The sequence below is a fragment of the Hippocampus zosterae genome, chromosome 4, assembly GCF_025434085.1.
Source record: "Hippocampus zosterae strain Florida chromosome 4, ASM2543408v3, whole genome shotgun sequence".
Classification (NCBI taxonomy): domain Eukaryota; kingdom Metazoa; phylum Chordata; class Actinopteri; order Syngnathiformes; family Syngnathidae; genus Hippocampus; species Hippocampus zosterae.
This window is the reverse complement of record NC_067454.1, coordinates 28,174,027-28,200,588: the sequence shown is the minus strand read 5'-3', so window position 1 is coordinate 28,200,588 and position 26,562 is coordinate 28,174,027. Positions and strand designations below refer to the sequence as shown.

At 40.4% G+C, this 26,562-nt stretch overlaps 3 protein-coding genes across 3 annotated transcripts in view; 2 read left to right on the top strand and 1 right to left on the bottom strand.

The window, feature by feature from the left end:
• Positions 1-26,562, top strand: part of mex3b (mex-3 RNA binding family member B) — a 286,203-nt gene that overhangs the window by 122,069 nt on the left and 137,572 nt on the right. The gene's annotated exons all lie outside the window — the stretch shown is intronic.
• Positions 541-14,019, top strand: stard5 (StAR-related lipid transfer (START) domain containing 5). Its single transcript, XM_052064038.1, has 6 exons — positions 541-1,091; positions 4,742-4,791; positions 7,131-7,263; positions 7,597-7,714; positions 9,540-9,633; positions 11,722-14,019. The coding sequence occupies exons 1-6, from the start codon at positions 1,002-1,004 to the stop codon at positions 11,861-11,863; spliced, it is 627 nt and encodes a 208-aa protein (XP_051919998.1). The 5' UTR covers positions 541-1,001; the 3' UTR covers positions 11,864-14,019.
• The window catches only part of il16 (interleukin 16), a 48,291-nt gene continuing 38,175 nt past the window's right edge, over positions 16,447-26,562 (bottom strand). The window contains exons 21-24 of the mRNA XM_052064094.1: positions 24,661-24,762; positions 21,844-22,063; positions 20,653-20,781; positions 16,447-18,296 (exon numbers count right to left, since the gene is read on the bottom strand). Of these exons, the coding sequence (XP_051920054.1) occupies positions 18,136-18,296; positions 20,653-20,781; positions 21,844-22,063; positions 24,661-24,762 (612 nt within the window). The 3' untranslated portion in view covers positions 16,447-18,135. The remainder of the gene's footprint in view (positions 18,297-20,652; positions 20,782-21,843; positions 22,064-24,660; positions 24,763-26,562) is intronic.

Sequence of the window (26,562 nt, the reverse complement as noted above, 5' to 3'; positions counted from 1 at the left end):
GCGGATAATCTATTAATTGCATTTTATTAAAAATATTCATCTTTGTCCTTTATGCATTTTTTTCACTTTTAAACTAAACTGCCGGCCTGATCAAACCTCCTTGCGAGCCAGTTCTGGCCCGTGGGTCGTTTTTTTGTATTCTTTACTGTGTAACGAATAAAAATCATGGTGATTTAACTTTTAACTGCATCCTCAGCGTTTTAATTTTTGCCCTTTTTCGTCGAAACATCCGGTAGACATCCCTCTTAGCCAATAGGATGCCAGGATGATGCTCGGTAGTAGCCAATGGCAGAGCAACTATAAGTATTTTACATTCAGGAACCTCGGAACTGTGATACAATTTATTTTTTCCTGTCATGTCTTGATTTTTTTCCAAACAAGAGGCAATATTTTGACATTGACGTATTTTTTTCTGAAATAGAGATATCACTGTGCTGTACAGTATTTCCAAAGCGCTATATAAATCAGCATGCATTGTATTGTATTGTATAGTTTCCCTTCTGAATTTGTTTTGAAAAATGTTCAGCGGAAGTAGTATTTCCCACATATCGGATGACTCGCCCCTCCCTCTTTTTAAACAAGTGTATTACGCGGAACAGTCGTGATTAAACGTTATTTTGGGGGATATTAATTTTTGTGGTTTGTTGATAGCTGACAGCTAGGCTTGCAATGTTTTTCATTCACTTCGCACTTCCTCACATTTACGAATTTCCTGCTAAGTCAATAATGCATGGCACCTTTCATTCATAGTTGCTAACGCTAATTTGGGACTGGCCAAACTGATTGCCATTGCCTGAGCAGAATTTGGTAGACCTATTAAACGTATTTTACGTTTACACTCCTATTCACTGGAGTAAACTAAAAGCCGAAATGTACTGTTTCTTTTCGTTTTTATTTCCAGAGAACATAGGTTGCTCGTGACAAAAGGTAACTGGTCAATCGAATAAGGACAACTGCTTCAAATATTTTTGATATACGATCGGTAGTAAATTCCAACCACTATGGATTACGAACATAAAGCGAAGTTGGTGGCTGAATGTTTGCAGAGCTACAGGAAGGATGAATCCGGTTGGAAGGTCTGCAAAAAATCGGTAGGTGCATACTGCTAAAATGATAATTTCCAAGAAAGATATTTACCTTGATACTAGATCAAATGTTAAGATAATTGATTTTGTTATAAGGAAATCAAACTAAAATGTATCATGACAGAATAATACATTCGTTCGGGTTTGGGGACAGAAATGTGGTGTGCAAGTGTGTAAGTGTTGTCAAAAGCATAATCGTCATTTAAACTTTTGTTTTTTTTTTCTTTGGCAATGGTTATTTTGCTGTGACTGGTATGTTTGTCTCTCAACTCTTTTTCGTGTTAACTTCCCCTGAACGGCTCTGACTGGTCAATCACCGGAGTGAGGAATTTTGGACCTGTAGTAAATCGGTTATTTTACCGTGAATATTAGGGATGTGAATCTCAGCACTGAGGACGATTCGATACACATCACGATCCACTGCCAGCGATGCGATACTTAAACGATACATGGAATTTTCTGGCGTCACGATGCGATACGATTCGATACACATTAAGTTCAAATCAATGCGATCCGATACGATACAATGCAATTTGTTGCGATATTGTGCAATTAAACATGATGCAAATAAGCAAAGAAAAAAAGCTTTTAAAAAGATGGAATTCAGTATGGTATTACAAAAAGGATGCCACTTTATTCCTTATAAAGAGTAGAACTTGTAAAACAACTTATTTAAGCCCTTTCACAATTGGGTTTTGTGCAAAGAAAATGTAAACAATTTGGCACCTGAGACTCACAGCTGTTGTTATAGTGTAAACACAAACAGACTATTCTCACTCAGTGTCTTATATGAAATATAATAATAATATATATATGTATATGAATCTCTAGCGCAAGATGTCCACCCATCCACTGTAAGTGCAACTCTTTGCGCACTGTTCAGCGACACAGTAATCTCACTTCTCACTTTGTTGTACACATCGGGAATATGTTTGTAAGTGAACACAGACCTGTCTGGTATTTTATACCTGGGTTCCAAAACGTGCACGAGCTGTCTTGAAACCCTCGTTGTCCACCACGCTAAGGCTGGAGGTCTTTGCATATGAAATAAGCAGTGGCCTTAGTTATAGCCATTGCGCGGTCACAGTGAGTTGCAAGGGCACTCCCAAAATAAGAGGCAATTTTTTTCTGATCCTGACCTGGTTTACCAAGATTTTCTCCGGTGTCCGACCAGGAACTGGGCGGGGAAGCGGGAGGGAAACTTGTCGGTGATCTGGTGCCATCGGTTTAAGTGGGTCTGCATATTTGTGGTGCTGCCGTTGTATGGCTTCTTAGTGCGACATTCCTTGCAAATTACGGAGGTTTTATCAAGCTTTCCGTCTTTCTTTTCGAAGCCGTAGTGTTTCCAAACATAAGATTTGAATGTTGCGGCTGCATTAAATATAGTAGTTTCCTTGCTGCTGCGTGCGCTAACTTCCATAATGTTTCGCTAGTTGTGTACTGGACTGTATGTGACGCACGGCTACCGTCCGTATTCAACACAAAACGCAAAGCAATGATGGTGCATTCATTGCGCCTAGGAAAGGGCAGATATGTGACGTTTAACATGAATAAAACTGCGCTTAAATCGGATTTTACCGATACCCATCAATGCATCGTGATGAATCGTGATTTCACCCGTCAATCGCGTCGTACCCAGTGAATGAGCCGATGCACTCGGATCGCGCACGTGCGCATCGATGTATCGATTAATATCGATTATTTTCCACACCCTTAGTGAATATAGTAGGCAACCCCTGAATAGTTTTTGTGTAGTCCGGCTGGCGTGTTTGGGTTCTAATGGCTCCCGATTCCAGCTGTGTGCGTCGGGGCAATGTCAGTCCATTAACCTTGTGTTTTCTAATCATAATCATACTCTTATCTTAACTTTGTTCAATTCAAAAGACTTGTGGTGTCAAAGTCACAGCCCGGGGGCCAGATATGGCCCTCCACATCATTTTATGTGGTCCGCGAAAGCAAATGAAGCATATCAACTTCCATGATGCTTTCAAAAATCTGGACCAAAATTTCAAATTGTCATGTTTAATTCATAATAACAATATTTGAACACACCATTATTCTTGACTTCTGATTTCCAAACTAGTTATCCGTCGTTTTTTTGTCCACTGTGTATGTAAAATGTGGAGGTGATTAGACATTTATATGGCTTCACAAAATTCACTGTAATAATGGCCCTCCAAGCGAAACCATAACTACAATGTGCTCCATGACAAAAATTACCGGTAGTTTGACTGTTGTTTATGGAATGCGGGAGGAAACCGCAGTACTCAGACAAAACCCACGCAGGCACGGGGGAAACATACACACTCCACACAGGGAGGCCGGAGCCGGAATCGGACCATGCACCTCTGCTCTGTGAGGTTGACGTGCTAACCACTGGATCACCAGGCCGCTCATGGCAGTTTAAATTTAAGTATAAAATGTAAATTATCTAGGAATGAAAAACCATTTGGCCGTTCATATTGTTCTTTCAACAAACAAAAAAATACATTTACATTTATTTTATCTGAATACACGATTATTCAATTGAATTTTCAGCATTCATATTTGAATACCAAAATATTTGCTAGCTGCAGCCCTGCTTTTTTTTACTCTTGCAGTATTTTTTTTTACCTTGTCTTTTTCCAGCGCTTTTGATTTTGTAATCCCCTTAACCGTTCGTAGGTAAAACAATGTGAAAGTTATTCCGCTCATGTTGTCTCTTTCTTTGCCCAAGTATTTGGTCGACTGTGTTCTTCCGAATTCCGTGTTCACGCACATTTCTTCCAATCTGCTGTGTTTGTTTCTATTTCAACAGTTGAATAAGTTAGTTGTTCTACTACCGTTAGTTGTAAAAACCTATTAACATACTGTATTTAGCAGCAGACTGTTTTTTTTATTCGCTGAAATATGTTCCACTCAAAACAAAATCTCTGTAACTTATATTTGAATTTGAATTGCTAAACTTGAATAAGTGCATCATAAAAATGAATCAAAATTACATAAATTGAATTGAATCTTTATTGTAAAAAAACGGAATCTCACTGAAAATTTACTTCTGTATAATTTTTCAAGTTCAGTTTTACAAATGTAATCTATTATACACATATTCCGTATGCTTGACTTTTCACATTCAGTTTTATCAGTAAAAGTTCCAGTTTTCAATGCCTAAATTCAGTTCAAACATCCGGGTACTTGATGAACAATCGATTGCAGAACTCCTCTTTGTCCACTTAGTTCGTTTTTGAGCATGTGACACAAGCTCTCTGAAAAAGAAAAGTGATCTCCTAAGCGACTCTTAACATTTCTAACACCTTTCTTTAACCTTTGTGGTACAGGGAGGGATGAAAAGGTGCTTCCTTGCACATTTAGAAGCGATACTGTGGATTTAACAAATGTATTATATAAGCCCAGTAGTCAGTACCTCTCGATTTTCGGGTTGTATTTGTGTGGAGTGCAACGGCTGTAAACGGATCACATAAACTTATCATTGCAAGCTTGATGAAATACATCCATCACATACTAATACCAGCATTACGTTTTTAAGTTGGGCATTTGGACCTATGGTGTAAATGCAACTTCAAAATCACTGTCTGGTGATGTTAACAACATTTACAAATGCCATCAGTATTTCTATGACACTAAATACTGTACCTTTTTTTTTTTGTCTTTTGTAGAACGACGTGGTTGTGTCATGGCGACCTTCTTCCGAGTTCCCAGGGAATGTGTGAGATACCTCAACCTCATTATATTATTGCACACGAGTGAGAAATGAGCAGGGCTTAAAATCGGCGCTGTTGCAGATGCATATGCAGAAGCCAAAAAGGCAGTTTCATTAAACCTGCATTCTTTTTTATTGGTAATCCATGTTTATAAAAAAGAGAGTGATCACGCTAGTTCCACGCATGAGTTCTGGAGGGTATTTTTGCGTGTGAGTTGGCAGAATTTGAACGATGGACAATTCTACTGAAGGCATTATGTATTTTGCGAAGGTGAATTCTTAGCATTTGTTGGTGTCTATCATGCCTCATACATACTGTAATTTCCGGATTAGAAATTGCTCCAAATTATAAATCGCAGCAGCCATAAAATGCATAATAAAGAAGAAAAAACATGTATAAGTCACACTGAAGTATAAATCACATTTGTTGGGGGAAATTGATTTGATAAAATCCAACATCAAGAACAGACATCTTGGAAGGCAATTGAAAACAGAACAGGCCTAATAAGCATTCGATATACTCACGTTACATGATGCATACACAATGAAATGAGAATGTGCCTGGTATGAAATGAGAATGTGTCTGGTATGTTCACGTAACATATTAAGAGTTATTCAGATGACTATAGCATAAAGAACATGCTAACAAGTTTACCAAACCATCAGCGTCACTCCAAATCACGAAATCTATAGAAATCTTCATCCTCCGTGTCACTTAAACAACTCCGCCAACTCCGGAGGTAAAAGATGCGGCGCTTTCTCTTCTACATTGCTTACGTCAGGCTCATCGTCGATTTATCAACACGGACCCGGATCACCCTCTTCCCGCTTTATGTGAAAATAACATGGGAAATGATATACAGTAATAATGTCTCAATAACTTTACACATGGGTTGCTCCAGAGTATTAGTTGCGTCCTTGGCCAAACTATAAAAAAATCTGCGATTTATAGTTCGGAAAATACAGTACCGCAACCCTAATCTGCAAATGACAGCCATTGTTCACCATTCAGAGTTGATTTTCAACATACAATTGCTCATTTGAATCCGTGTTTGAACTGTGTGTCCTTGTATGTTTTTTTTTTTAACTTGAGTTTTCGTGCCATATTCTCCAATCGTGTAGACCATGACATTCAACAATCTTGCAAACAAACGGGTGAATGAACTACAGTGGTACTTCTACTTACTTACGAACGTCTCTTTATACGAACTTTTCAAGTTACGAAACACCTCAACAGGAAAATTGTGGCACTTGTTATGAAAGAAATTTCAAGACACGAGAGGTAAAAATACAGCATGCCCTGCTACACGTAGCTCAGAGCTTCCTGAACGCAACATACTTAGAGCTGCTATGCCATTGGCTACTATTGAGCATCACCTGGCATCCCATTGGGTAAGAGGGACTGATACCGGTTGTGTCTATAGATAGAGCAACAGATAGATCTATGTCTATGCAGCATTCTCGTCATCTGATCCACAACAAAGCGTGTGACGGAAAAGTGGTTAGGACTGCACTACTGTCCGTGTTTTATGTTATGTGTTGTGTTTATTATTTTACTTGTTAACTGTTTTGTTAAGCGCTTTGTTATAGCTGCCGCTGTTGTGAACGCACTATATAAATCAGCATGTATTGTATTGTATTGTATTCGCCCTTCGGGCCATGAGGTGTTGCGATATTTTTACGTAAATCACCCAGAAAAAGTGTTCATCAGTCCGGGGATTGCTCACTATGCTGATATTTGCCTTGGACATTTTCAAAGGATTGTTAAAAGCCGACAAAAGCAAACGTCCTCAGAATCAGTTCTTGAAAAAATGCCAGGCAAAAAACACTTCTGAGAGAGAACATGGACTTAAGAGAACATGGCAAATTTTTATTATTATTTTTTTAATTATGCACAACACTCATTTATTGTGTAATAATCTAATTGTAACATGTATTTGTGACATATTCTGATGCGTTAGAAATGTTTATGCGTTAGAAAACAAATATGTCTGAATTTTGGGGGGTTGGGGCTTGGAACAAATGAGGGCATTTACATGGAAAACGCGTCTCTCCTTACAACATTTCCTACTTAAGAAATTTCTTCCAGAACCAATTAATTTCGTAAGTTGAGGTACCACTGCAGCTTCATGAATCGATAGAGGCAGAACGTCTTGCTTACCGACACATTTTCAGAAATAAATGTTTTGGTACGGACACCTTATTTGTAACCTTTTCACATGGCATAGTACAAGTATATCTTCCCTCTTGATTAGTGATGTTGCTTCTTGTTGCTCCTACAATGATTACAATATGAAGCAGTCTCCCGGCCTTATTTGCGTTTTGTGATTTGACTTCCGCTGCAGCTATAAAGGGGATGGAGTTATAAATGACAGCCTGGAGAAGGTTTGGGAGTGTCTGAAGCCTGTCCCGAAAGGGCTCAGAGTCAAGTGGGACAATAACGTGAAGAAGTTTGAAGTTTTGGAACAAATCACTGAGGTTTGTATTTTATACCCGCTTCCTCTTTACAACTGTACTTACTGTATGGGTGGTTTTAAAAAGCTATAAACTGTTTACAATATCTTGGGTCAGGTCATTTAACAATTTTAGGCCTCGTACCTAAATCACAGTTGTGATCCAATATTCATATGTGTTGCTTTGGTTTGGCCAGTATTCTTCTGTGTTGAATAAAAAACGATTTGTGGATTAACTGTGCTTCCTTTATTGTCTTTTTCAGTACATTTCTAAATGCGTATGATTCATGACGTAATTTACACATAAGTGTTTAAAACAGTTCTCTGAGTAATTGTCTTGTCTCCAACTCTTCTGCAGGACATCTCTATCTGCAGAACAGTCACGCCCTCAGCAGCTATGGGTATCATAGCGCCTCGAGATTTTGTCGATGTTATTGTAATCAGGCAGTATGAAGATGGCACAATTTCATCCAATGGTGCGTAGTGATTACATGTGATTCCCTCGCAGAACTGCCCCCCCCCCCTCCACCTAATGTATTTTGTAATTTGAAAGATTCTTTTTAGATTGAAATAGGGGCTCGACTGATGGAGCTCATTGTTCAACTGCTATTTGCTCAAAGGAAACAAATCTAAGAATGTTTTTTTTTTCTTGACTTCAGTGACAATCAACCAGCCCAGGTTATGCAAATCCAATTACAAAGAAATTGGGGCATTGTGTTAAAACTTACAGTACATCAAAACAAAATTCAATGATTTGCAAATTATGTTGAACCTACATTTAATTGGATACTCAATAAAAACGAGATCTTCAGATTTCAAACTGTTACGCTTTATTATTTATTTATTTATTTATTTTAGCAAAGAATTTTGTGGCTCCAACATGTTTCAAAAAGCTGGGGCAGGTGGCAATAGAGAAAGTTGAGGAGTGACTATCAAACACCTGTTTGGAACCTCCTACAATTGAACAGGCAAACTTGGGCACAGTTGGTTGGGTGCCATGATTCGTTATAAAAGGAGCTTTCCTGAATCGCTCAGACATTCACAAGCCAAATAGGGTGAGGTTCACCTCTTTGTGAACAGCTGCGTAAAGAAATCATCCAAAAAAACCTTGTTACTCAAAGTACAATTGCAAGGAATTTGGGGATTTAATCTTCTACGGTCCATAGTACCATTAAAAGGTTCAGAGAATCTGGAGAAATTACTGCATGTGTCTGGCAAAATTGAGAACTCAACTAAATGCCCATGACCTTTGATCCCTCAGGCAACACTGCATCCAAAAAAAAAACGGCATTGAAATGTAAAAAAATGTAAACAATATCACCACATGGGCTCAGGAACACTTCAGAAACAATAGTCAGTAAATACAGTTTGACGTTACACCTGTAAGTGCAACTTAAAGCTCTCGATGCAAAGCAAAAGCCATTTATCTATACTACTCAAAAACGCCAAAGGCTTCTATGGGCACAAGCTCATCTAAGATGGACTGATGCAAAGTGGAAAAGTGTTCTGTGGTCTGTAGTCCAGACCTGTCTCCTATGGAAAATGTGTGGTGTATTACTAAGTGTAAAATATGACAACTGAGACCCTGGACTGTTGCACAGCTGAAGCTGTACATCAAGCGAGAATAGGAATATATTCCCACCGAAAAAGCTTTGACAATTGGTGTCCTCGGTTTCCAAACATCTATTGAATGTTGTGAAAAGAAAAGGTAATGTAACACAGTGGTAAAAATGATCTTGTCCCAGGTTTTTCGGAATGTGTTGCAGCCATAAAATTCCAAGTTGATGATTATTTGCTTTAAATAACAAAGTTAATCAATTTCAATATTAATTGTCCTTTCATTGTTTATATTCAATTAAACTTAGGGTGACCACAATTTGCAAGTTTTTATTTGTGTTGAACACAACGTTGCAACTTACCGGTAATTGGAAATGGGTATGTACGACACACAATTTCAAAGAACACAATGATACATTATTGTGCACACAGACCTTTGTGTCTTAACTGCCTCACATGATGATTCAGCGGTGTGTCAAATGGCCGTAGTGTAGCACCAACTACTGGCAAGAAAGACTCCAATTTTTTTGTCTTTTGTATCAGTGGCTGGTATTTGGATCTCCTTCAAGAGAACCCAATACCTTGCAATAAGGCCGGTATCGGCCCGATATCGATACCCTGCATCGGTACTCACCGATCCCACGTAGTAACACTTTATTTCATCATGTGTGAACTGCGAAAAAAAGTCAAAGAGCATACTGTAAATGCGAGTTCTGAAGGTGTGTTCTGTGATTTTCCAACCAGCCACGAATGTGAGTCATCAAGGCTGCCCCATTCAGTCTGGCTATGTGAGAGGGCTCAACTATCCGTGTGGTTGTATCTGTGTCCCGATATCAGCGTAAGTGCATTGAGTACGCGCCGGTCCGTACGTAGGTGATAATTGTCTATCTTCTGACTCTATATAAAAACACTAGCTGGTTCGCCGCCCTCTGGGCGGCTCATCAGCTAGTTCCTGCGGAAGGCTGGTAAGGTGGTGGTTCGCCGCCCTCCGGGCGGCTCATCAGCTAGTTCCTGCGGAAGGCTGGTAAGGTGGGCCTTTGGCCCACAAAAGTGTTGTTGCTTGGTTCAACTTTTTGTTCATCTTCATTGCTTATCGCGAAAATAAAGAGATGTTTAGCTCTACTAAATAACTAACAATTTTATTGCAATGCTTGTGGGTAGACAAAATTTTTTCGCTAAGATGCCCGCGCGATCGTAGTGAGCCACTGCCTAAGCGCCGCAGTGGCGGCGCGCAGCGGCGCGGTGAAGTAGGTACGTTTTGAAAAGGGACAGACGGAAGGACAGACCGCGTGCGGGACGACGCGCAATATATATATTAGGGATGTGAATCTCAGCACTGAGGACGATTCGATACACATCACGATCCACTGCCAGCGATGCGATACTTAAACGATACGTGGAATTTTCTGGCGATACGATGCGATACGTTTCACCGTCGTCACGATGCGATTGGATTCGATACACATTAAGTTCAAATCAATGCGATCCGATACAATGCAATTTGTTGCGATATTGTGCAATTAAACATGATGCAAATGAGCAAAGAAAAAAAGCTTTTAAAAAGATGGAATTCAGTATGGTATTACAAAAAGGATACCACTTTATTCCTTATAAAGAGTAGAACTTGTAAAACAACTTATTTAAGCCCTTTCACAATTGGGTTTTGTGCAAAGAAAATGTAAACAATTTGGCACCTGAGACTCACAGCTGTTGCTATAGTGTAAACACAAACAGACTATTCTCACTGAGTGTCTTATATGAAATATAATATATATATATATATATGTATATGTATGTATGTATATATATATATATATATATATATATATATATATATATATATGTATATGAATCTCTAGCGCAAGATGTCCACCCATCCACTGTAAGTGCAACTCTTTGCGCACTGTTCAGCGACACAGTAATCTCACTTCTCACTTTGTTGTACACATCGGGAATATGTTTGTGAGTGAACACAGACCTGTCTGGTATTTTATATCTGGGTTCCAAAACGTGCACGAGCTGTCTGAAACCCTCGTTGTCCACCACGCTAAGGCTGGAGGTCTTTGCATATGAAATAAGCAGTGGCCTTAGTTATAGCCATTGCGCGGTCACAGTGAGTTGCAAGGGGACTCCCAAAATAAGAGGCAATTTTTTTCTGATCCTGACCTGGTTTACCAAGAGTTTCTCCGGTGTCCGACGAGGAACTGGGCGGGGAAGCAGGAGGGAAACTTGTCGGTGATCTGGTGCCATCGGTTTAAGTGGGTCTGCATATTTGTGGTGCTGCCGTTGTTTGGCTTCTTAGTGCGACATTCCTTGCAAATTACGGAGGTTTTATCAAGCTTTCCGTCTTTCTTTTCGAAGCCGTAATATTTCCAAACATAAGATTTGAATGTTGCGGCTGCAATAAATATAGTAGTTTCCTTGCTGCAGCGTGCGCTAACTTCCATAATGTTTCGCTCGTTGTGTACTGGACTGTATGTGACGCACGGCTACCGTCCGTATTCAACACAAAACGCAAAGCAATGATGGTGCATTCATTGCGCCTAGGAAAGGGCAGATATGTGACGTTTAACATGCTACCGTCCGTATTCAACACAAAACGCAAAGCAATGATGGTGCATTCATTGCGCCTAGGAAAGGGCACATATGTGACGTTTAACATGAATAAAACGGCGATTGAAACGGATTTTACCGATACCCATCAATGCATCGTGATGAATCGCGATTTCACCGATACCCATCAATGCATCGTGATGAATCGCGATTTCACCCGTCAATCGCGTCGTACCCAGCGAATGAGCCGATGCACTCGGATCGCGGACGTGCGCATCGATGTATCGATTAATATCGATTATTTTCCACACCCTTAATATATATATATAGATGTGCAACATCGCACCAATTACATCATCTTTCCTCTTTGCAGAGAGCCCAAAAAAACCCAGGTCCTCACTTTCTTCCAGACTGACCTTGGCGGCTTACTGCCTCGCTCAGTGGTTGACTCCTTTTTCCCCTCCAGCATGACAGAGTTCTACGGCAACCTGACCAAGGCTGTCAAATCTGTTTGACTTTCCATCCATTTTCTCTCTCTCTCATCATCGTTAGCGTGGCAGGTGAGCTGGAAGCTATTGCAATTGACATGCAAGGCGGGTTACCCCCTTGAAGGTTTTCCAGTCAATTGCAGAGATTATACTGTGTCGTAGTCAGAATGGTGGATATTTTGAGACCCAAATTCAAAATCCCACTTTTATTTCATGCTATTTCCAACTCGATGTGTGTCCGACAACTCAGAACAGGGCAAATTTTGCTTGAAGCCACCCGCTTTTCAAGTGAGCAAAAGTAAAATGGAACAGACATTATTAAAGTAACTGATATTTGGTGGTGTAACTCAGTGGTCCTCAACCTTTACTCTGCCACGGTTCAGATTATACAAATCCATACCCTTTGCGGGCTGGAAACCATACCCTGACCTGATAGGGGTTGGGGGCCTAGGGAAGGAAGGCTGTGTGCTGGCGTTTGTTGTTGGGGGGGCTTTGTAGTGGCGGGGGTATGATTTCTGGAGGGACTGCAATGCTACAACACTAATATCAAATCCACTGTGTTTTTCCCACCAATGTCGAATGACTTTTTAGACTTAGAAATGTACCGGTAGTTAGCCACCAAATATGAAACTTTCAAGGCGCTTAAATGCGTTGACGAATCAGTTAAAGGCTTTATTGACGCAACGGAGAGCTCCTCGCCACATATTTTGCAAAGAATGGAAATTACAATCGACTGATGAAGTGAATTTTCTTCAAATCACAAATATTCACACACAAACACTGTGGAAACACACGCACAAAGGTAAGATAACACTACTCAAAAGGCACAAATTCTTCCCAGTCTGTGATTTGTGAGTTCCATCCTTGCACGGACGGGCACCACACTGCCCAAAATGCTCAGGAACAGCGTGTATTTTTTAGTTTGTTTGTTGTTTCAATTGCCATTATTGCAATGTTTTTATTTACCCAATGACATTTATTATTTCGTCCTTTCAAGTTGTATGTAAAGTTCAAGGATTTACACAATGAATGTTTGTGCGATAGCTCCGTTTGATTTTTCCCTCTTCTCTCAGCTTCAAAACTCTTTTGGGCTTCATGCTAGCTTCACATCAAGTGCAGTTTTTACAGGGGCAACCCAAAGCAAGAAACAGGCACCATCTGATGTTTAACCCATCAATCTAAAAGGCAACCCCTGACCTGTCAGTCACGTGTTCCAATACTTTTGCTCACTTGAAAAGTGCATGGCTTCAACAAAAGATGCCGAGTTGTTTTTACATGTACAGATGTAAATGCCATGAAAAAAAAAAATACACACACACACACACACGACATGGGCATGTGTTTCTGTTTTGAAAAAAGGCTATTTTGATAGCCTTCAACAGTCAGAATTGAAGCTGTTTGATTTATCTTGTGTGTTACCTTGGTCATCTTGTTTCCGATGTAGAGAGTAAAGCCTCTGTTAGATTGCCAATCAAAATGTCTTTTTTTCTGTTAGGACTCTGTGGTGAAAGCAAGCAAGTATATCCATGAGATGTACTTATTGAATCATAACTGCATAGAGTCACAAATCCTGAAGAACATAGATAATTAAGCATGTATATATAACATGTTGTAATCTTCACCATAGCTCTTTTTTAAACTACCATTCCATTGCTGTCCTGTGAAATACAAGATTGTCCATTTTTTAAAATTTTAACGTAAATGGGGTATGTCTGCGATTTGGTCATCTCATTTTCGTTAAGATTTTTTTTCTAAATGACAAAAATGGACACTTGTGTTTTTCACACGACGACGGTCATTTGTTATGCTTTCTGAGTTCTGATATCACGCCTTGACTGTAAGTAACTGTCTGCCTGAGATGATACGACCCTATGAAGTTGTTGTATGCGTGTATTTTGTCAGAATGATCTAAGTTTGGTCTACATCAAATAATTCATTTCACACCAAAATGGGTTGACTTCATTACAAATATGGACTGACTAGAAATCAGACATTTTCCTTCATTTTGTTTACACAAGGCTGTGTGTTAAAAAAAAGGTCACTCAGTAGGAGAGTACCGTATTTTCTGCACTATAAGGCTCATTGGATGATGAGGGGCATAGAATGGAAGCTACAATAGTGGCCGCTGTTGTGCTATGCATCCACTAAATAGAGCTACACTATAGGGAATACAATACAATACACCTTTATTTATACAGAGCCTTCACAACTGCTGCCGCTGTAACAAAGCCACGAGAAGTGGACACAAACACGGCCATGAAACATAAGATAAGAAAACCTTTATTTGTCTCACAATGGAGAAATTCCCAATTTACAGCAGCAAAATTATGAAAGGGCAATGCAAATGGCATTACAAAACAATCAATGAAAGACAAAAGTTAGGAAGACAACTGATTCAACAAAAAGACCTTGTGGGCTCACATCCACAAGGGGCTAAAATATAATATATAATGGCTGCACAGAGCTCACAAAGTCGTTTTCTGTTTGAGTGTGTGCTAGTGAATGCACATTGAATTAGTGTCGGGCAGAACCCTTTTACTTGCTAATAATGACCACAAGATGGCATAGGAATACGAACAGGGAAACAACTCAATGGGGAATATAAAGAGATGGTGACACCATTTATAAGGCACATTGGAGTTCAGGGCTTCAGGGCTTTTGGGAAATTGGAATGCTTTTGGGTGCACCGTTAAAGTGCAGAAAATACGATAACTGCTTTTTCTTAGTTGTCTAATTTTTTTTAACCTTGTTCCTTGTTGATTGTTTATAAATACTGCATGACCTACTCAGTGAATTTATGTTAGACATGCAGTTCCACATGTAAAATCTGTGCAATATCTGCATCTGTGTGTCAGTGACAAAACAATAAAGTACTGTAGTGTGAATGAATATGTTAAATAGCTGCAAATGGAAACAATTGTGTATACATATTGAATTTATTTGAGAGTAATTTGATAAAAACTGAAGACTAACTGGATAAAGTTCCCTTTTGTCCATCCTATACAGCAGTGATTTTCAACTTTTTTTGAGGCCAGGCACATATTTTACCGGTAATTTTAAAAAATCGCACAGAACATCACCAAACAAAGTTGTAACAAAAAGAGGATACATGCCAGTTTCATACATTTTGCCATCTAATAGAAGATCATTTCGTAGTCCTTTCTGTCACTATACGTTTCTGGCATAGATAGAGGAACAAAGATACCGGTACATTTATTATTAAATACAATTTTCACCAATTAAGTGAAATTTGATAATTTCTCGCAGCGCACCATTAGAGCTCTCACAACACACTGTCAATGTGCCCCCCCGGCACACTGGTTCGGAATCTCTGCTGTACAGTGGAAAGGAAAACTCACACTGAACAACTTCAAAACCACCATCTTCATTACTAGCAAAATATATTTTCAATTCTTAGAATTGTGTTTGCTGTGTAGAACATAAAACCTTTGTTGCAAGAAGAAATATGCCCTAGCATTTGTTTTACATTAAAAGAATATTTCAAATGGTTTGTTATTTGTACTTGCTCTTGTTTTTTTTAATCACAATCTGCCACTGTCTCAACTGCACGTTTTATTCATTCATTCATTCATCTTCCGTACCGCTTGATCCTCACTAGGGTCGCGGGGGGTGCTGGAGCCCATCCCAGCCGTCTCCGGGCAGTAGGCGGGGGACACCCTGAATCGGTTGCCAGCCAATCGCAGGGCACACAGAAACAAATAGTTCAATTCATTTGCTGACAGTTACTTATAAGAAATGAGTAGGTCAGCAAGTATCAAACACATTTTCTGAACCCATTTAAAGCACAGTTGATTAAAGCACAGTCGATTAAGAGCCACCCCCCCCCCCCCAAAAAAAAATCACGTTTATGAAAATGATTATGTTTGTACATTATACGGGATATTAACATCGAAAATGATCACTTGTTTATTTGATTAGCACCATTTAAAAACAGTGCGTGGAGGGAATGAAGTCGGAAGGGCTTGCATATGATTCTACTCCCATTCAGAGTCAGACAATCACATCCAATGAAACATTTCGGGTTGAACAGTACAAGCGAGAAGACAAAAGAAGATAAAATGTAAATAAATGGACACTTATAACAACTGCATAAATGTAGATCTAAGATTTCATTACATCGTCGGTGAAAGGGAAAAAAGAACATATATAATATATGATTAACTCCGGTTTCAGGGATTTTAAAGGTTTGATTGGAGGTTATAGATCTCAGATATATCCAAGTCATTCCAAAGTTGAGGCCCACTGAACAGTAAGATGGTGGTCGAGCATTCAAATAAGACCACTGCTGTGTCCTACTCTTAGCCCATGATGCCTGGGTGTCTACACCGTTGGCTTGACGAGACCCATTATGTAGTGGCTGGCTCACTACTCGGGATGAGGATGAAGCGAGGGTGGTAAGAGGCAGAAGAACAGCGCAAAAGGTTTTTGGTGGCTATATGACCTGCAGGAAGCCAAGAGCAAGGAAGTGCCAACAAGTGATGGGTGATTTGCCATCAGAGAGGAGGGACCTGCTGCACCCTTTGTGTTTACAAAATTGAACTTTTACAGATCGTACCGAGCACAAGATGATGTCAAGAAAAGAGTCACACTTAAAGTCTGCGGAGTTGTCTTTTATTGCATGGCCAAGAGCTATCCACACCACCCTGGGGAACACCCCATCAACCGGCAGCTTTCTGATGGCTTTCGACAGTTGACATCTCTGGAGAAAGATGTGGCAGTAATTTCATTGGAGCAAAACCTGTCCTGGAGGAACTCTGCAGAACTTGTGCCTCCAATATCAATGACCTCTGCCCACAAAATATAGTCTGAACAATGGAGAAAAAAAACTTGCACAAAAACAAAACAAAGTTTGCAGTGGAAACTTAAAACAGCATCTTAAAAGAGCAGAAGTAGTAAACTCAATATTGTCTTTCATTTTAAGTTCTGGCAACCTGGTGTCGAGTGGTTAGCAAGTCGATCTCACAGTGCAGAGGTACCGGTTTCGATTCCAACTCCGGCCTTCCTGTGTGGAGTTTGCATGTTCTCTACGTGGCTGCGTGGGCTTTCTCCGGGTAGTACGGTTTCCTCCCACATTCTAAAAACATGGCTGATTAAACACTCTAAGTGTCAAACTCAAGGTCCAGGGGCCAGAACTGGCCCGCCAGGTCATTTTATGTGGCCCCTGAAAGCAAATCATGTGTGTCAACTTGCTAAAATCTGTACCGAAATGCCAAATTGTTATGCGTAATAAATAACTGAGATTTTGCAATCATTTTGTACCCTGTTTACCCACATTTAAACAAACTATTTTAATCGACTTGACTGATTTAAAAGCTATTAACCTATTAATTTGTTGGGTAAAAATACTTATTTTGTGGTTTCACTGTGATGACGGCCCTCCAATGGAAGATGAGATGTAACTCCAAATTGGCCCGCGGCTAAAATGAGTTTGACACACCTGCTCTTGTCCTTGGGTGTGAATGTCAGCGTGGATGGTTATTTGTCTCTGTGTGCCCTGCGATTGGCTGGCGACTAGTTCAGGGTGGACCCCGCCTACTGCCCAAAGACAGCTGTGATAGGCTCCAGCATGCCCTGCAACCCATGTGAGGATAAAGTTGATCATAAAATGGATGGATGGATGGATTTTAAATTCCTGTCGGTGAACAAAAAGAAAAGCCATTTTTCCCCATATGTTTGGTCAGATATTTTAAGTCATTCAGTACCAGCCAATTCTAGAGCCATTTATTTATTTATTTTACCCTAATCTTGGAAAAATTTAAGAAAAAAAACAAGTATCTCGGGTTGAATGTGAAAGACATAAATATGTCTTTGGGAGTGAATTTTATTTTATTTTCCATAGAATTTTTTAAACGTACTTTGTTTTGTATGGAATATCGATCCCTGAAAATTAATACATTGTAAATTGATACTGATAATATGCTGAGCCGGGTATTTATGGCACCAACCATTATCATACAAAAGCACTGAGATTCTTTAATTGAAATGAATCAATAATGCTTGACAGATTCAATGAGATGTTCAGGTACCGGTACATAACTGAAAAGGACCCAAACGAACTCCAGAGTTGCCCTATAACTTTGCTGAGATTATTGTAACTGAATGAAATAACAGTGTTTTTAAAGATAAAAATGCTGCATCATGCTGAGAAGCTAATACCTGGTTTCCATGATTTTGCTGACAACAGTACAACATTCTTTATGAGTGATTATCTCAAGGAAAGGTCCTTGGGATGTGTATCCATTGTTGCGATTTGCGGCCTCTTGAAGTGAAGAGAGTGTCTAGTGGCTGTGTCTCCTCCTGATGTCCACTGTGATGGACCCATCGGGTAAAGCCTTGATCATGTTCCAGGCCTCAAAGCGGGTCATATCCTGAAGACTGGTACCCTGGACTTGCAAAACTTGATCTCCACACTGAAGACTGCATTTTTCTGCTGCTCCACCTGAAGAACAATGCTCATTATAATAAATAATATTGTGGGTGACGAGATGAAGGCAAGACATGTCTTTTACTCTCCACACAAAAAAAAACAATTGACTGCCCCTCCACCCTTTTATCTCGATTCCATTGATTCTCGACTCTGACCCCTTCCTGAAGCCTACAGGTGCCTGGTGAATGTCTATCCCTTGTATAATTCAAATATTCCAAGACTATTCTGCATCACAAAGTGCTTGGACTTCGCTGCTGCAGAACTGAAAAATTCACCTTTTGATACTGAAATTTATACTGGTTCACTGCACTTCTGTAAGAAATCTTAGAAGTCCACCCAATGTGCCACATGCTTTTCACAGATGTCTGGCTAGAACTTCGTTAACAGTCTCGATACTCTAGATAAGGGGTGCCCAACTAATCGATCACGATTGACCAGTATCACGCGGACTGGTCCAAAGTAAATTGCGAGGGGCGAAGAGAGAAATGGAGAAAAAAAAAGTGTGTGAGTGTTATTATAAATTGGATATTTTTGTGTTAGTACACTAAACAGACTGTCAGTTTCACAAAGTATTTAAAAACAAATGAAATTAAAAAAGCAGGTCACCTTTAACCTATGGCGGCACGTCACCTGCACCACTGAAGTTTTTAGCGGTCAGCAGTCTACCATTGCAGCCTATGATCAGAGCCGCTGAGATCTCTTTTGTTATTGTTATTCTCATTCAAAGTGTGTCTCATCTACAATTCACCGATGGCAATTGCAAAGAATGGGAATCTGGAGCGCCAGAAGAAACAGTTTAAAAACAGATCGTGTGAGCTATGATAGCTATGATAGCTATGATAGCGATGTTCTTGCACTTAAGACGCTGCAAAAGTGCGTCCAATGCCTCCGCGTCAGTTCTCTACTAAGGTAGGGAATGATTTCCCTTTCGCAAACTCACAAACTTTGCATCTACTTTATTTTTTGGTTTCATTGATGTTACGGACCGTCATGGCGTTTGCTCATCGTTGCATGCGTGTGTGCATTTAATAAGCAGATCTTTTACAAAACATTTCCTTTGACACGTGCGATTTACTTTTATCATTCACATATATGCATTGCAACTGATTGCACAAAAACTTTAACAAGTAATTGGTATTAAAAAAAATATAGTAATACACTTTTAGATTAAACGAGATTTTTAAAGAAAGGAATTTTTAAACCATTTACACATGCATATAAAATCTAAATGTAATCCCTGCCTACACCTTACAAACTAAGGAGAGTGCTATTAAATGTGTAAAGAATAAAGTATTCATATGTCCTTGATAGCGTCTGTCTCAGTGACAGACTGAGGCTGCAGTTGCCTTCTTCTCTGATCAAAACAGTGTGTCGCCCTAGTAAATACTCCATGAATTGCACCTTATTAAAAATATTCATTCCGTGTCTTTTATGCATTTTTTTCACTTTTAAATTATCCTGCTGGCCTGTATGTTTGACACTGCTTATTTAATTTACTATCATGAGGTATTTGGTAACAAGAAAATGCTTCGAATATATTTCTTATTTGTTACATATGAGAATTTAAAATTTTGGAAGACATTTTAGAAAGGATCATGGAAGTTGACATATTTCAGCTGCTTTCTTTCACGGGCCACATAAAATGATGTGGCAGGCCAGATCTGGCCACTGGGCCTTGAGTTTGACATTTTGCTCTATCAGGGGTGTCAAACTCGGGTCCTGCAGGGCAACCTGTTGCAGCACACCTGATTCAAATGATCAGATCATCAGCAAGCTCTGCGGAAGCCTGAAATTTAACCTGTTCATTTGAATATGGTGTGTTGCAACAGGGAGACTTGGAGAACATGCAGGACAGCGGCCTTCCAGGACCTGAGTTTGACACCCCTGCTCTAGATGGTCCCCAACCGCCAGTTTTGGGCTGTACGGGGCTGCAGTTCATCTGGTACCGGGAAGCACAGAGACAGATCCAAAATAATACTTTACTACATTCATAAGAATGTGTTGGGCAAGTTTCTGTATATTTGAGCATTTTAATTCATGGCTGTGGATGGCATGATAAACTGTGACTTATCAACCATGCTGTTTTTAAAAAAAAAAGCATTTAATTGATAATGACTGCAAGAATCAAATGTTCAATTCTAAACATGGATTCCTCGAAAATATGCATCCAGACATGACTTCTAACCAACCCACATCATGTAGCTCTGCTGCTGACATTGAGTGGTTCAGTTTGCTGCCTAAATTGCAAATGGGCTCCTCCCTCTGGGTAAAACGGATGGTAATAATAATTTAAATGTCAGCGCACTGGCCCCAAAAGACACTGACCCACCGTGCATCTGCCCCATAACTGAGTTAACACCTTATTTACCTTTGAAGATCCTGTTAATGAATAACGGTCTATGTCCATGCAGCGAACCCTTTCCTCCCTCCAAAGTGAAGCCAACTCCACCTGCACCTTTCTTCAGCTCCACACTCACCAAAGTGCCGGACTCCTCCACTGCAAACAAACAAACGGATTCAAAATAAATTTAAATCTTTTCACGAGGCGTTGTGAAAATAACCAACTGAGATGTGGTTGCACAAGTGTGCCTTTTGACTGGGAATGTGGCTGTTTAGAATTAAAAGAGAGTCCGTATATACTCCTGGTACCATTTAAAGTGCCTCCAATTCACCCCAAACAAAGTTCAGTTAGTCCAGAGGGCTTTTATGACATTTTGAGGTTGTTTTTATTTCTAGCAGAAGTTTGAAGGGCACATGCATTGACGGCCATTACTTTCCAGAAATATCTGTAACTATTTCAATGTATCTATTGAGCTCTTGGCAGCCTACCTGACGGCTTATCCTTTATAGAGTCTTTTCGACAATTTTGGAGAAGGATCCAATTCTTGGTCATATCACTGTTGTTCCACTGTCTCCATTTAAGTATTTTCATACTTTATTTAACCCCTTAGAACTTATTTTGTATCGTTTCAAGACTGGGGGCTTTGAACAACGAGATGCCTCTGATGCTGTGGAAGATTTCTGCACCATGGCTTGTGCTGTAAGATGTGACAACTGTGAATCTCAGGGGGAAAAAAGCACGCTAGAACAGCTGCAAAGTATTTTGGGGACAATCTGGGGCTTTATGAATAGTGGCAGGTGTGTGCAGGCCCCTGTTTAACATGTTAGAATGTGATTGGTTAACTCTGAACCCTGCCACATCCCCATTATAGAGGGTGTGCTTACGCGTGCAAGCACATTATCTCAACTGCTTACTTTTAATTCACCCTTTGGAAAAACTGCCCAGTGGTAGGCAAGTGGGGTTTCTCCGGGTCCTCCAGTTTCCTCCCACATTCCAAAAACATGCATGGCAGGCTGATTGAACACTCAAAATGGTCCCTAGGTGTGAGTGTAAGCGTTCATCTCTGTGTGTGCCCTGTGATTGGCTAGCAACTGGTTCAGGGTGTCCCCTGCCTACTGCTCGAAGACAGCTGCGATAGGCTCCGACACGCCCCGCGACCCTTGTGAGGATAAAGCGGATCGGAAAATAGATGGATGGCGAGTTAAGTGAACTCACGACTTGCACAGATGGACTCCTCACTTGTGCCTTCCCTCTGTTCCTCTGCTCTCTTGCAGACGACGACCACAGCAAGTTGTGGAGTGCGGGCTTGACGCAGTGCCGCAGTGGCATCTGCATGTGCAACACCACGGAGTGTTTGGCCATTGATAGACAGCACCTCGTCTCCTTTCTGGATCGTGCCCTCTTGTGTGGCCAGGCCGTTGGGAAACACTTTGTGTACCTGCCCAAACAAGAAGTTTTTTCCCACTTGCGTTACACTCTTGTAAGGGTGTGGAAAATAATCGATATTAATCGATACATCGATGCGCACGTCCGCGATCCGAGTGCATCGGCTCATTCACTGGGTACGACGCGATTGACGGGTGAAATCGCGATTCATCACGATGCATTGATGGGTATCGGTGAAATCGCGATTCATCACGATTCATCACGATGCATTGATGGGTATCGGTAAAATCCGTTTCAATCGCCGTTTTATTCATGTTAAACGTCACATATGTGCCCTTTCCTAGGCGCAATGAATGCACCATCATTGCTTTGCGTTTTGTGTTGAATACGGACGGTAGCCGTGCGTCACATACAGTCCAGTACACAACGAGCGAAACATTATGGAAGTTAGAGCACGCAGCAGCAAGGAAACTACTATATTTAATGCAGCCGCAACATTCAAATCTTATGTTTGGAAATACTACGGCTTCGAGAAGAAAGACGGAAAGCTTGATAAAACCTCCGTAATTTGCAAGGAATGTCGCACTAAGAAGCCATACAACGGCAGCACCACAAATATGCAGACCCACTTAAACCGATGGCACCAGATCACCGACAAGTTTCCCTCCCGCTTCCCCGCCCAGTTCCTCGTCGGACACCGGAGAAACTCTTGGTAAACCAGGTCAGGATCAGAAAAAAATTGCCTCTTATTTTGGGAGTCCCCTTGCAACTCACTGTGACCGCGCAATGGCTATAACTAAGGCCACTGCTTATTTCATATGCAAAGACCTCCAGCCTTAGCGTGGTGGACAACGAGGGTTTCAGACAGCTCGTGCACGTTTTGGAACCCAGGTATAAAATACCAGACAGGTCTGTGTTCACTTACAAACATATTCCCGATGTGTACAACAAAGTGAGAAGTGAGATTACTGTGTCGCTGAACAGTGCGCAAAGAGTTGCACTTACAGTGGATGGGTGGACATCTTGCGCTATAGATTCATATATATATATATATATATATATATATATATATATGAATATTTCATATAAGACACTCAGTGAGAGTCTGTTTGTGTTTACACTATAGCAACAGCTGTGAGTCTCAGGTGCCAAATTGTTTACATTTTCTTTGCACAAAACCCAATTGTGAAAGGGCTTAAATAAGTTGTTTTACAAGTTCTACTCTTTATAAGGAATAAAGTGGTATCCTTTTTGTAATACCATACTGAATTGCATCTTTTTAAAAGCTTTTTTTCTTTGCTTATTTGCATCATGTTTAATTGCACAATATCGCCACAAATTGCATTGTATCGTATCGGATCGCATTGATTTGAACTTAATGTGTATCGAATCGTATCGCATCGTGACGATGGTGAAACGTATCGCATCGTATCGCCAGAAAATTCCATGTGTCGTTTAAGTATCGCATCGCTGGCAGTGGATCGTGATGTGTATCGAATCGTCCTCAGTGCTGAGATTCACATCCCTACACTTTTGACTGCACACATTGTTTTGCTAAAGCACACAGATGGCAGGGACACTTCATCAAACCTAACCTCTTTTTTTGATCTACATCAAAAATGAGACATATGGTTTAACCCTTTCATGCACCCTGTAACCTGATAACATGATAAGCTGTCCCTGAAAGGGTTAATGCTGGAGACTTGAAACATTTAAACTGATCACCGCTTCCGATAAGGTCGCAATAAGCATGTTTGTGTGGCTCTCAAATTAGTGCCAGAGGTTGGTGCTGAATGAAATATGATGGCCCCCACCACACATGTCCGCAGAGCTCAGCTTTAATAGTGTGGGCTTTGGAAAGCTTTTACAAGTTGTTACATATTAATTAAAGTTAGGAGGGCCCCGTCAAGGTCCCTCCGTCATCTGTCAAAACAAATCGCTGATGCACATCGTCATGTGTGAACACATCTGAGTTTCTGGAGATTTGAATGGTACCCAACATACAAATGTCGATTTTGAACCGAAGCTTGGGGAGACTGAAGCTTTGATCCTGTAGTGTTTTCAAGTCCTAATCAACATTCTAAATCCATTTTCAAGGCTGATATTGTGAAAAGGAGTTTTTTTGCCTAACTCAAATTATCCTCAAAATGAGGTGTCGTTCAAGCGTGGGTTTTTTTCTCCCCCTCTGCCTCCCTTGTGGTTTATTTCTGACTTCCGGGTTGAGTGAACGCTGGCGCATTTTGGCTGCCGCTGCTCAACCCGTATTGTTATGTGTTTTTTGTTATTGTAAAGTGTCCTTGTGTGTCTTGAAAGGCGCTTATAAATAAAATGTATTTTTATTATTATTATTGAAAGAAATTAGAGGAACATAAGATTCACCTTTTTCTTCTGTTTTCAAACATCCATAGTTCAGTATGGGAGAAATGTGACATTTTGACTATTTCAAAGAGTGACTATTTCTATGCTGATACTCCAAATGGTTCAAGAATAGCTAAAAATTTACTTTGGGTGCACCTTTCCACGGCCGTTTTCGGCAAAGTTGCCCTCGGTTTAATTAATAAGCATCCCGAAGGTTACAGCCAAAGCAGACTGAATTGAAGATAATGCGTTGTTTAACAAACAAAGCTGTTGTCAGTGACGCTTACTTACTGTCAGAGCTTTACTCTCCCGGTCACAGCCTCCGGCAATGCTGAAGCCCAGTCCAGCTCCCTCTTCCTTGTGCAGAATCACAACATGGATGTCTTGCAGTTGCTGAGGAGAAAGCTCTTGTTTCATGCCAGTCATAATTATTACTCATCTGATGTTACGATTTAACAACTCGCAACAACGAACGAAGGACAGACCATGAGCAGAAATGGGAAAAGATATACTGTAGAATGTAGATACTGAATTGGATCCGAGCTAAGTGCGGCCCAGGGGGCCAAATCTGGCCAGCCTACACTCTCTGACCAGACCTTACAGTGACCTTGTTATCAAACCAAACCGTAAGCTATGCGGTGCTTTTATTTTGAAAATTGTGCTTTAATTTTATTGGCACACCTACGGAAAAGTGAGGTAGCTGAGATGGGCATTTACAAATGTTTGTTGTTCATTATCCATCAGCGGCTCAGCCACCTCTCCTCTATTGTCAGTCCGTCATTATTTTAACTCGAACCAAACTATAATCGTCAGTCGTTATGTTTTTTTAACCACACTCCCATCCATCTGTCAGTAAATTCCGCCGGTCCATTGATTGTCAGTCTATACCTAGTGTCCATACCCTGACGCCTGTGGTCATGAAGTCATTCGTACGCCTTGTTCTGGACCACCCAAAGAATATTACTGGCCCTTGCTGGACCCCCTGCAGTTTGCCTAGCGGGCAAACAGGTCAGTGGATGACGCAGTCAACATGGGACTGCACAACATCCTTGATTCTGACTTTGACAATATCACAGACACAAGTGGCCAAAATGAATTCCCTCCACAGGGCTCTCCCCTAAGGCCTGGGGCACACGTCAGGTTTCATTTTATTTATTTATTTTATCTAAAAAGACACATAAACATAAACAAATAAGGCATTTAACAATAAAGATGATTCCAATTCTGATGCTGTCAGTTGTCAGTTAAATGGGCGTCCATCTTTGACAGACTGAGAGGTACTTGACCCGGTTAGTGACGTTTTACACTGATGGATGAAAATCTGCCTCCCTCAGTGCTTAGTCTTGTAATTTTTAAAAAAAGTTTCCAAGTATTCGTCAGTTGTCTGTCAGTCCATCTGTGACGGACTGACAGACCTTCCGTCAGCACTGATGGAAGGTCCACCTTTGCGAGGTAGCAAGTAAAGAGGATTGGCTTGTGTGCAGGGTTGCCAAAACATTTTGGCAACCCTTTAATAATCTTTAGTGATTTTTCCGACCCCTCTGGCTCCTAATTTCTAAAAAATTAGATCATGACATAATTGACGTTCTTTTTTTTGGGTCTAATATGCTATCATACTGCACATAAGGTCAGTGTATTGTAATTGTACAGGGTGCCTACAAAGTCAGGGTACAGAGGATCCAAGAGTGGTCTCCTTGTTTCAGCAGACGTTTCTCTCATTGACTTCTTTTCCTGGGGTATGCGAAAAGGAAAAGTTTAAAATTTGAACCACATGAGAGAACGCATGACTGATCCTATTCCTTCAAATTCATCTCAATCCTGCAAAGCACATCAAATTATTTGCTGAAAATTATGGAAATCATCTTGAAAATATTATTTAGCAACATCACAATTAAATCAGATGGTTTCAAGAAGTGTGTGTTTTGTTTTTTGACCATGTACCCAGACTTTATGGACACCGTGTATACAGTACCTTGTGTGTATTTTTCCTGAACAAGATATGACAAAAAATGGCAACAGTGGTCCTAATGTTTGCAACGTGGATATTTCCTGCACACTGGTGGGAAGAGTCCTGAGAAAACCTGGCCTGATAATTCTGTACGTACATTTGCAAGTATGTGAGTTCATTCAAATCTCCATCCATCCATTTTCCGGACTGCTTTATCCTCACTCGGGTCACGGGGGGGGCTGGAG